This window comes from Scyliorhinus canicula, chromosome 15 (assembly GCF_902713615.1).
Source record: "Scyliorhinus canicula chromosome 15, sScyCan1.1, whole genome shotgun sequence".
Taxonomy (NCBI): Eukaryota; Metazoa; Chordata; class Chondrichthyes; order Carcharhiniformes; family Scyliorhinidae; genus Scyliorhinus; species Scyliorhinus canicula.
In genome coordinates, this window is record NC_052160.1 from 13759411 (window position 1) to 13771451 (window position 12041).

Genomic DNA, 12041 nt, shown 5'->3' on the forward strand with positions numbered 1-12041 from the left:
TCGGCGGCGGAGCATTCCAGCGGCGGTGGCAGTCCCCCCCCCCCCCCCTCGACGCAGTGACCACCACGAAACCTCCCCCCCCCCTCCCCACAGTGACCACCACGAAGCAGGAACAAAGGGACTCCGGACCAGAAGCCTCTCTCTCTCGACCCTGGGAGCGGGAAACGAGGAAAATAAAGATGGAGGATGGGAGGAGCACCAGAAGCGGAGGCAAGCGCGGGACGGCAGCGAGATCCGTCCGGGAGAAGCAGGCGACAACAACACGAAACACAGCCAAGTATCGCACACTGTAATTATCTCCCCGGCACCCAAATGTATATTTGCCCCCACCCCCGCAAACAGTCGCCTACTTACGTGGTGTAAATAATTTTGCCAGGTGTACAGAGCTGCCGCTGTTGAGCTGGTGCACAATACCCTACCAGTTATTCTATTTCATATTTTATTGTATTTTATGTTGGGGTGTGCCCTTCTCGTCTAGATATATATATATATATATATATATATGTTTCTTTTTCTGTGTACATAACGGTAATTATATCAAAAACCCAATAAAAAAACATTTATAAAAAAAATCTTACCAGATTCAAGTAGCAGGCTGCACGATTTGCATACAGCTTCTCTATAACTCCATTTACAATACTGACTTCTTCAGATGCATAATCAGCCACATTTAAGGCCTCAGTATACTGACTCAAAGCATCAGCCCAATTGCGTTCTCTGAACTTATCATTTCCCTCATCGTACAAATTCTTCACAAGGTCTTGAAGAAACACCTATAAATTAAAATAATTAATCTGTACTGAACCTTCACATTGTGCAGCAATAAACTTTACATTTTCTCCAAGGGGAAAGCAAGCCTCCAAATGGAGAATATCCCCCCCCCCCCACACAAAAAAAAGACCACATAAGTCTTTAATGGCAAGAATCTTCAACAGTTTTTCTCACTGACAGGCCACACTGGTAACAATGCTTAGATATCAGCCATGTGGTAGTACTCTCACTACCTAGTCAGAAGGTTGAAGCCCCATCATCGTCTGTTTCCCCTTCCATCTTTCTTGAGGCATGTTTACAAGGCTGTATCAGGCTCTGGTCAGACCACATTTGAAGTGTTGTGAGCACTTTTGGGCCCCGTATCTAAGGAAGGGTGTGCTGGCCTTGGATGAGGGGGGGATCTTATTGAAAGTTACAGGATACTGCGAGGCCTGGATAGAGTGGATGTGGAGAGGATGTTTCCACGTAGGAAAAACTGGAAGCAGTGGGCACAGCCTCAGGGACAATCCTTTTAAACAGAGATGAGGAGGAATTTCTTCAGCCAGAGGGTGATGAATCTGTGGAACTCTTTGCCGCAGAAGGAAGTGGAGGCCAAATCACTGTTTTTTAAGACAGAGACAGATAGGTTCTTGATTAATAAGGGGATCAGGGGTTATGGCGAGAAGGCAGGAGAATGGGCATGAGAAAAATATCAGCCATGATTGAATGGTGGAGCAGACTCGATGGGCTGAGTGGCATAATTCTGCTCCTATGTCTTAGAGGATAAAATGTTCTCATTTACAAATGAGAACAGATACAAATCTTAGCAGGGGATCGGTTAGTTCAGTTGGTTGGATGGATGATTGGTGATGTGGAGCGATGTCAACTGCGCCGGTTCAATCCCCATACTGGCTGCCATTCTCAATCTTGCCCCTTGCCCAAGGGGTAGTGACCCTCAGGTTAAATCACCACCAGTCAGCTCCCTCTCTCAAAAAAAGGGGAGAGCAACCTATGGATCTCTCAGACTTTGGCGACTTTTTAAAATGAGCATGCTGTTGTCCCCTACTTATCCAAGGGCTGCATCATTAACAAACTTACCACTGGGAAGTTCAAGTAAACATTTTGCATACAATTTTCCTCAATACACAGCACGGACCTAATCCAGTGCAGGGAGATGTTAGAACAAGTGAATCATTCCCTCAATCAGATAAACATGTTTGATGTATTACAATTCCAGTCTTCGGGCAGCACAATGCACTGCTCCCTCAGAGCGCCAGGGACCCAGGTTCAATTCTGACCTTGGGTAACTGTGTGGAATTTTCACTTTCTCCCAACGTCTGCGTGAGTTCCACCGGGTGCTCTGATTTCGTCCCAGTCCAAACATGTGCCAGTTAGGTGGGGTTACGGGAATAGGGCAGAGGAATGGGATGCTCTTTCAGTAGGTCGGTGCATGCTCGATGGGCTGAATGGCCTCCTTCCGCACTGTAGGAATTCCATGGTTCTATGGGACCCAAGTGTACTTTGCTTAATTAAGTTTATATTCTCATCAGCTTTCTCATTATCTACATCCTCCAAGAAACTATTAGTTCAATTGGTATACATTAAAAATATTTAAAGATACATTAATTTTACCTCATACTCTCGCTCAGTACCAGGATACGGCAACGTAGACCTGCAAAAATAAAAGGACTTTGTTCATTCAGCTCATCAAGATCTTTCCAGCACCTTTTTCAACAATTAGGATTAGACTACAGAAACAACTGTTTGCAATTACCAGCACCTCAAAATTTAAGATGATGCAGATTACCAAAACTTCTTCTGATCCTGACCTACTAATTTCACATTTAACACAGTATTAACCAAGATACATAACTTCAATTTTAAACAAGCCACTGTGGAGGAAACAAGCATTTAGCACTACTGCTGCCTAAAGTACATGCCAATAGTAATGGAAACAAAGGTGGTGTTACCTGGAACAGGTTAACATTTTAACATATAGCTAGTATATATATATTTTTTTTTTAATTAACACTTTGGCCACTGTGGTAACTTGGCTTGGTATCCCTGGGCTACTGACAACTTGGCTCACTAACTATTTTGGTGTCCTCCCCAGAAAAATAAACAACAGAATCGTGATCTAGCAGCTTGAAGCGATAGCCAAGTCAAAATTTTGCATTGTATTCTGTTATGGGCCGGGGTTTAGAGAACCCCAAAATGCATCATGGAGTTCACCTGACCCACAACTTTGAACAGATTGTGGTATGGGGAGCACACGGCCCACTCTACAGGTGTGGTACAGCAGAAATGGAAAAGTATTTTTTAAAGCAAAACAATGTTTATTCTATGAACTCAAGTTAACCTTTTTAAAACATAGTGAACACCTTAGCAACCATTAATTCAAATACAACCCCAAAGAATACAACACTAAGTAATGCTTAATAACTTCCCAAACAACATCCAGAAGACAGAAGAAATATCTTTTAACAGAATCACATTAGGTTAAAGTCATTACTGTTATTAGTTTTAATCACCAGGATCGATTTACAGTCTTTACATTACAGAGAGAGATTCATACACCTTCTGGCTGTGACTGTAGCTATCTAGATCTGAAAACGAAACTAAAACACACCCTCCTCAAAAACGAAAGTTAAAAGCCGAGACAGCCCAGCTCCACCCACTCTCTGACATCACTGCAGTAGTAAACACCCATTTCTTAAAGGTACATTTCTTAAACACCCATACCTTAAAGGTACTCTCACATGGCAATTCCAAAAATAACCTTTGGAATTGATTTTCAGCCAAACCAGGGACAGGGTTTTAGGGATGTGGGTCTTGAACAAATCGTGGGTAATGAGTTGGCAGCGTCACAAAAATAAGTTTGGCAAATAAACAAAAGCTAAATTGTAGGAAAGAATAGGAAATGAAAGGCTAATTTACTTTTTTTTTTAAATAGCATGTAACTGAAACACAAATAATGCAAGTAGAGCCTTTATTGCCCACTGGATATTTCAAAGTGTTTTATAGCCAATTAAGTGCTTTTGAAGTGTAGTCACTGCCATGATCAAGAAAACACCGCAGCTAATTTACAGACAGCAAACTCTCACAACGAACAGTGTGATCATGACCAGATCAGTTTTCATGAAGACAACAGAGATAACACCTCTGTTCTTCTTAGAAATAGCACCAGGTGATCTTTTCTGTCCAGCTAAAAGTGCAGCCAGGATCTCGATTTAACTGCCGGGAGGCAGCACCTCCAACACCCCAGAACTCCCTCAGTACTGTACTGGAGTATCAGCCTAGCTTTTTGTCCCCAAGTCCTGCATTTGAACCCAGAACCATGTGCCTCAGAGTTAAGAGTGCTACCAACTGAACCACAGCTGAAACTACAATCTCTGCTGAGGAGAGTGGTGAAGGATGGATGGATGGATGGATGTGATACATGGCATAAATGCAATACCACTGAGCTGCGAGACTTTGAAAAGTATAATACAAGAACTGAAGTAGACTATTAGGTAAATACAGGCAAAGTAGTGGATAAACACATTAACTTGTGCAGACGGACAAACGTTCCAATTAATCGAAATCCAAATGCATTCAAGATAGCGATTAAAGTGCAGTATTTAAGATGCATGAACGCTGCAAACATTTCATAATCAAAGGGGAATGGGTCATCATGATGTTATCAATGTCATTTAATTACAGAGGGAAAAAAAATACTGGATGGTCAGATGACTAAGATGTTTTTGAGGAAACACAACAGAGGTATTACTGACAAATGATGAAAGATTTTTCCCATAAACTGCGATGGGTGGGGATAGATGTACATTTTAAAACCAATTTTATGGACTCCATGCCATATAAACGTGTACACAATAGATGATTAACTGGGAAATTGCAAGTGCTTTGCTAATGATTTGCAACCCATTGACACTGAATGAACGAACAATTTCAGGCATTGGAGCAAAAGCTACCCTCTTTCTACAAGACCTGGCTCAGTGGTTATAGGCTCTCAAGCCCAGCATGGTCAAAATGACAGCAAAAACTATCAAGTTGTAGCCTGGAATAGACGGTTCAAAGTTAAGTCTTTTCTCTTCTTACTCCCTTCCTGTAGGGTCTTCGTCTCCCAGATTCAGTGACCGACTCAAATTACCCAGCACCATTAAAATGCAACAGTGATTTAAATGAGATCTCGGATAGGAAAATACAGACTGAGAAAGTACACTGGAGTCCATCTGACTGGCTTCAACAAATTAATACACTTGATAGAAAATTTTGTTTAACTGTTTCCAATAGCTCTCTGGGCTGTCCATTCTTTTGAAAGGACAATTCCAGGAAGTCTTCAACAGACCAGGCAGCATTTTCAGACAGAAAAAATGGCAATTTATGTGAACTTGCCTCTCTACAGATGCTGCCTGATCTGCTGAGTGCTTCCAGAATTTCATTTATTTATTTCAGATTTCCAGCAACTGCAGTAGTTTGATTTTGCATTCCGTATGATTGCAACTTTCTTCGAAAAGTTTTCATTGTGAATGGTTGGGAATGTTTATCCCTTTTCCCTTCAGAGACAGCAGCAAATTTTGGAAGCATCAAACTTAGATATTTTCCTTTTCAATAGGGTCCTTTTCTTTCGAATACATTTTAACATCTCATACTCAGCAGCCTTTATATAGGCATTTGGTTGGATTGCCATTTTCTGCACTAACTCCATTGCTGCCACTGTGCGTCGGTGGTGGAGGGAGTTAACCTTTGTGAATGGGGTCAAGTGGCCTTCTGTGTCCTGGATAGTATCAAGCTTCTTGAGAGTTGTTAGAGCTGCACTCATCCAGGCAAGTGGAGAGTATTCCCCCCCCCGGTTTGTGCCTTGTAAATGGTGGGAAAACTTTGCGGAAGTCAGGAAGTGAATTATGCATCACAGGACTCCTAGCCTCTGACCTGCTCTTGTAGCCATGGTAATTATATGGTTAGTCCAGTTCAGTTTCTGGTCAACAGTAATCCCCAGGATGTTGACAGTATGGGATTCAGTGAAGGTAATGCCATTAAATGATGGTCAGATTCTCTTGTTTGAGATGGTCATCGCCTGGCACTTGGGTGGCGTAGATGCCACTAGCCAGCCCAAGCGTCCGGATATTGTCCAGGTCTTGCTGCATTTGGACATGGACTGCTACATTATCTGAAGATTTGCAAACGGTGCAGAGCATTGTGCAGTCAACGGCGAATATCCCCACTTCTGACCTTATAATGGAAGGAAGATCAGTGAATAAGCAGCTGTAAAAGGTTGAAAGTTTCCTTCAAGACACATTGTTCAAATTGAATAAAAACACAAAAATTAATGGTTTACAGCACGGTTTTTTCTAGGAAATAAATACAATATCTTCAATTGCACTAGAAGACAGCGTAAATTAGGAACAGAGAGTTTCGTAACCATGAAACATACATGCTTAGAAGCCTCTGAAGCAAAACTAAGGATTTCAGTGCGAAACTACATGAATAGAAACTACATGAATAAAACTGCTTTAATTCACAAATGGGAATAAAAAGGAACTCAGATATTGTGTAACTCCACGAGGACCGAATGTCAAGCTAAATATAGGTCAAGGGAAATAAATACTCATAAATGCTCAGACTGCACCCATCCACAATATTCCGTGATAGCTGTAGGGTAAATGCAGATTGAAGGCTTCTAGGACCCGTGCCAATTTTATAGTTTAATAAAAAAGTCTTTTAAAAAATACCTAATTCCTTAAATGTATTTAAAAATGTAGTCAGGAAGCCAAAGTGGGCAAACCAGTTCTTTTTCTGACAGATTCCGTAAGGTTGTGATTGTTGATTTATTCTTATTAGGTCCTGGGTTTATCAATTGCTAATTTCATTTTGATTTAGTTAGCTCCGCAAACAGCGATATTTACGTTTCATATATAGAGTTAGACCAATAACATTTCATGTGAATGGGGATGATTGGTGTTGACAGTTCTTGCCTAAAGTTGATTGGAGCTTTATTAAATATTAATCCTGAACAGAGCCGTCTTGTACATTATCTTTTGACAAAAACATTTGCTGCCCATTCAATCCAGTCTCAGCCCAATTCTGGCTGTGAATCAGAACTGACTTTAGGTTTGCTTTTTAAGATATAAAATTTTTAAGCACATCATGGATTATCATAGAATTTACAGTGCAGAAGGAGGCCATTCGGCCCATCGAGTCTGCTCTTGGAAAGAGCACCCTGCCCAAGGTCAACACCTCCACCCCATAACCCAGTAACCCCACCCAACACTAATGCCAATTTTGGACACTAAGGGCAATTTATCATGGCCAATCCACCTAACCTGCACATCTTTGGACTGTGGGAGGAAACCAGAGCACCCGGAGGAAACCCACACACACACGGGGAGGATGTGCAGACTCCGCACAGACAGTGACCCAAGCCGGAATTGAACCTGGGACCCTGAAGCTGTGAAGCAATTGTGCTTTCCACAATGCTACCGTGCTGCTCTTAAATGGTTTGGGAAATTTCCCATTCACAGTGGAGGCCCAGCACCAGGGTCAAAAACACCCAAAACCATGTGGGCCACAGCCACACCTTGGCAATGGGAGCTCAAGGAACTCCATGCCACCTACCAAAGTACTGCACGGCAGTCATTTTCAAACTCAGGGTCGTGACCTGCGGGTGAATGTCGGGACGGTCGCGGGCCATCAGTCACGGCGTTCCAGACCGAGAGAAGTTCCCCACGGCTGTAACCGGCTTTTATACCAGCCATCCCGCGCATGCGTGCCCCTCAGCAATGCGCAGGCCTGGCGCCCCGCGGGACAGACTCCTCAGCATGCTGACCCAGGAGCAGATTTTTTTTCTTATGTTAAATCGATCGGAGTCTTCCCACCAGAAGCAGCGGCAGAGAGGTCATGTGCCACGTACACTGATGTCATGTGTTCTGGGCACGAGATTCCTTCATTTTGAGCTGCCAGCAAGGAAGCAACAGGACTGAAGAATTGAAAATGGATTGCTTCTTAATGAGGAAGAGAGAGCCAGAGACACAAACAGGCTAGCATCTCACAACTAAATCAGCGGGAGAGAGCTGCCTCAGGAGAGTCCACAGCAGGATAAAGCAGGGGTGGTGAGAGTTCTAGGGCCTCTGGTGAACAACCCATTCAGTAGCTGAAATCATTAACATAGCAGTATAAGATGATTTCTTGAAGCACGGCTTTATTAATTGCGCCAATGCAAATTAGGATGCAAAGCCAATGTGTGGTATATGCAAGAAAGTACTGGCAAGTAAAAAAGATTAAACCCTCCGAACTCAAAAGCATTTAAAGATTAAGCATGGCGAGTTCAAGGACAACCTCTTGACTTTTTTCATAGGATGCAGCGAGAACTTAAATAGTCAGCTGAAGTCCTTAGCAGAAATGTTGCATTGAATGACAAAGCACAATTAGCCTCTTACATGGTAGTTTACTGTGTAGCTAAAGAGATAATGCCCACACTGGAGCTGAGATTAATTCTCCCTGCAGCAATAGACATACTTTGCACGGCCTAAATGAGAGGTTATCTGAAAAGCTGAAATGCAATCCCACTTGGTAATAACACAGTGGCTTGCCGAATTTGTGATATAGCTGAGAATTTAGACACCCAGCTTATTTCTCATTTAAAGTCAGCACAGGATGGAAGTACGTACGTTTCAGATTGTGCAACCTTGCTAGTTTACGTTTGGCGCAATTAATTTGTTGAGGATTTGCTGCGCTGCCTGACATTACCAACCCTCACAACTGGCGCAGAGATTTATGAAACATTGAATAGTTTTTTTTTTTAAATAATTTTTATTGAAAGAGTTTTTCCATACAGACATTTACCCCTACTAATTTTTAAATTATTTACAACACAATCCCTCTAGGCAAATGTCCCTCCCTCGCCCGCCCTCTCGCGCGCACCAGTCCTCCCCCCCCCCCCCCCCAGGCAACCTTAACAAACAAGGCAGCCTACAGTTTCAGACATGAGCAGCGAGCAGACTTGCCCGCGTTACAGTCGTGCATGTCCCCCCACGACCCTTGCTTCCCCCCCCCTCCCCTCCCCCCCCCTCCCCTCCCCTCCCCCCCCCCCTCCCCCCCCCCTCCCCCCCCCCCTCCCCCCCCCCTCCCCCTCCCCTCCCCCCCCCCTCCCCCCCCCCTCCCCCCCCCTCCCCCTCCCCTCCCCCCCCCCTCCCCCCCCCTCCCCCTCCCCTCCCCCCCCCTCCCCTCCCCTCCCCCTCCCCCCCCTCCCCCCCCTCCCCCCCCCCCTCCCCCCCCCCTCCCCCCCCCCTCCCCCTCCCCTCCCCCCCCTCCCCTCCCCTCCCCCCCCCTCCCCTCCCCCCCCTCCCCCCCCCTCCCCCCCCCCCTCCCCCCCCCCCCCCCTCCCCTCCCCCCCCCTCCCTCCCCCCCCCTCCCCCCCCGGGTTGCTGCTGCCACGACCCCGAACGTCTATCTCTGATCTAAAAAGTCAAGGAAAGGTTGCCACCGCCTGGCGAATCCCTGTACCGACCCTCTCAGGGCAAATTTGATCCTTTCTAGCTGAATATAGCTAGCCATATCGTTAATCCAAGTTTCAACGCTTGGAGGCCTCGCGTCCTTCCATTGAATTAATATCCTTCGTCGAGCCACTAGGGACGCAAAGGCCAGTATTCCGGCCTCCCTAGCCTCCTGTACCCCCGGTTCTACCCCGACCCCAAAGATCGCAAGCCCCCATCCTGGTTTGACCCTGGACCCCACCACCTTCGACACCGTCCTTGCCACCCCCTTCCAGAACCCTTCCAGCACCGGACATGCCCAGAACATATGCACATGGTTCGCTGGGCTTCCCAGACATCTGACACACCTGTCCTCACCCCCAAAGAACCGGCTCATCCTTGTCCCCGTCATGTGAGCTCTATGCAGCACCTTAAATTGAATGAGGCTCAGTCTCGCACACGAGGAGGAAGAGTTGACCTTCTCCAGTGCATCCGCCCACGTCCCGTCTTCTATCTGCTCTCCCAGCTCCCCTTCCCACTTGGCTTTCAGCTCCTCCCCTGATGCTGCTTCCGCCTCCTGCATTATCTTGTAGATGTCTGATATCTTCCCCCCTCCGACCCAGACCCCCGAGAGCACCCTATCACTCGCCCCCTTACTGGGGAGCAGGGGAAACCCCTCCACCTGCCGCCTAGCAAATGCCTTCACTTGTAAATATCTGAACATGTTTCCCGGGGGGAGCTCAAACTTCTCCTCCAGCCCTCCCAGGCTCGCAAACCTCCCCTCTATAAACAGGTCCTTCAGCTGCCGTATGCCCACCCTGTACCAGCTCTGAAATCCCCCGTCGATGTTCCCCGGGATGAATCTATGGTTCCCTCTTATTGGCGCCGCCAACAGACCTCCCATTTCCCCCCTATGTCGCCTCCACTGCCCCCATATCTTGAGGGTGGCCGCCACCACCGGGCTCGTGGTGTACCTCGTGGGGGGGAGCGGCCATGGTGCCGTTACTAGGGCCCCCAGGCTTGTGTTGCCACAGGACGCCCTCTCCATTCGTTTCCAAGCTGCCCCCTCCCCTTCCATCATCCACTTGCGCACCATTGACACATTTGCCGCCCAGTAGTACCCCGAGAGATTGGGCAGTGCCAGCCCTCCACTGTCCCTACTCCGCTCCAAAAAGACCCTCCTCACCCTTGGGGTGCCATGCGCCCACACGTAGCTCATGATGCTACTCGTCACCTTTTTGAAGAAGGCCCTAGGGAGGAAGATGGGCAAGCACTGAAATAAAAACAAGAACCTCGGGAGGACCGTCATTTTGATTGACTGCACCCTCCCCGCCAGCGACAACGGTACCATGTCCCACCTCTTAAATTCCTCCTCCATCTGTTCCACCAGCCTGGAAAAGTTCAACTTGTGGAGGGTCCCCCAGTTCCTTGCCACCTGCACCCCTAAGTACCTAAAGCTCTTTCCTGCTCGCTTGAAGGGGAGTCTCCCAATACCCTCTCCCTGGTCCCCCGGGTGTATCACAAAAACCTCGCTTTTGCCCAAATTTAGTTTGTACCCCGAAAAGTCCCCAAACTCTGCTAATAGTTCCATTATCTCCGGCATTCCCCCTTCTGGGTCTGCCACGTACAGCAGTAGATCATCCGCATACAGCGATACTCGATGTTCCTCCCCTACCCTAGTCAGTCCTCTCCACCCCCCTGAACCCCTCAGTGCCATCGCCAACGGTTCAATCGCCAGTGCGAAAAGTAGGGGGGATAGGGGACATCCCTGCCTGGTCCCTCGGTGGAGCCCGAAATACTCCGACCTCCTCCCGTTTGTCACTACACTCGCCGTCGGGGCCGAGTAGAGCAACTTCACCCACTTAATAAACCCTTCCCCAAACCCAAACCGTTCCAACGTCTCCCACAGATACTCCCACTCCACCCTATCGAATGCCTTCTCCGCGTCCAGCGCTACCACTATCTCAGCCTCCCCCTCCACTGCCGGCATCATAATTACATTCAGCAATCTCCGCACGTTCGTGTTGAGCTGCCGCCCCTTCACGAACCCCGTCTGGTCCTCATGGATTACCCCTGGCACACAATCCTCTATTCTAGCTGCCAGGATCTTTGCCAGCAACTTAGCATCCACGTTCAGAAGCGAGATAGGCCTGTAGGACCCGCACTGCACGGGGTCTTTATCCCGCTTCAATATCAGGGAGATCAGAGCCTGCGACATTGTCGGGGGCAGAACCCCCCCCCCTCTCGCGCCTCATTAAAGGCTCGTACCAGTACTGGTCCCACCAAGTCCACATTTTTCTTATAGAATTCCACCGGGAACCCATCTGGCCCCGGCGCCTTCCCCGCTTGCATCTGACCTATTCCCTTGACTAGCTCCTCTAGCCCTATTGGCGCCCCCAGCCCTTCTACCAGCCCCTCCTGGACCCTTGGGAACCTCAATTTGTTTAGGAAGTCCTCCATTCCCCCTCTCCTCGTCGGCGGCTCAGACCGATACAACTCCTTGTAAAAATCCCTGAAGACCCCGTTCACTTCTTGCCCCTTCTGCACTACCTTCCCGCCCCTCTCCTTCACTCCCCCAATCTCCCTAGCCGCATCTCGTTTGCGAAGCTGGTGTGCCAGCATCCTGCTCGCCTTTTCCCCATACTCATAGACCGCGCCCTGTGCCCTTCTCCACTGCGTCTCTGCCTTCCTGGTGGTCAGCAGGTCGAACTTGACCTGCAGGCTGCGCCGTTCTCCCAGCAGCCCCTCCTCTGGTGCCTCCGCATATCTCCTATCCACTTCCAATAGCTCCCCCACCAGCCTCTCCCTCTCCTGCCTCTC

General features: G+C 47.6%; 1 protein-coding gene across 5 annotated transcripts in view; it reads right to left on the reverse strand.

Annotated features, from left to right (window-relative positions):
• Positions 1-12041, reverse strand: part of zc3h7a (zinc finger CCCH-type containing 7A) — a 115691-nt gene that overhangs the window by 54151 nt on the left and 49499 nt on the right. For all 5 annotated transcript variants that reach the window (XM_038819672.1, XM_038819668.1, XM_038819669.1 and 2 more), the window contains exons 3-4: positions 2383-2422; positions 579-773 (exon numbers count right to left, since the gene is read on the reverse strand). In XM_038819672.1, the coding sequence (XP_038675600.1) occupies positions 579-773; positions 2383-2422 (235 nt within the window). The remainder of the gene's footprint in view (positions 1-578; positions 774-2382; positions 2423-12041) is intronic.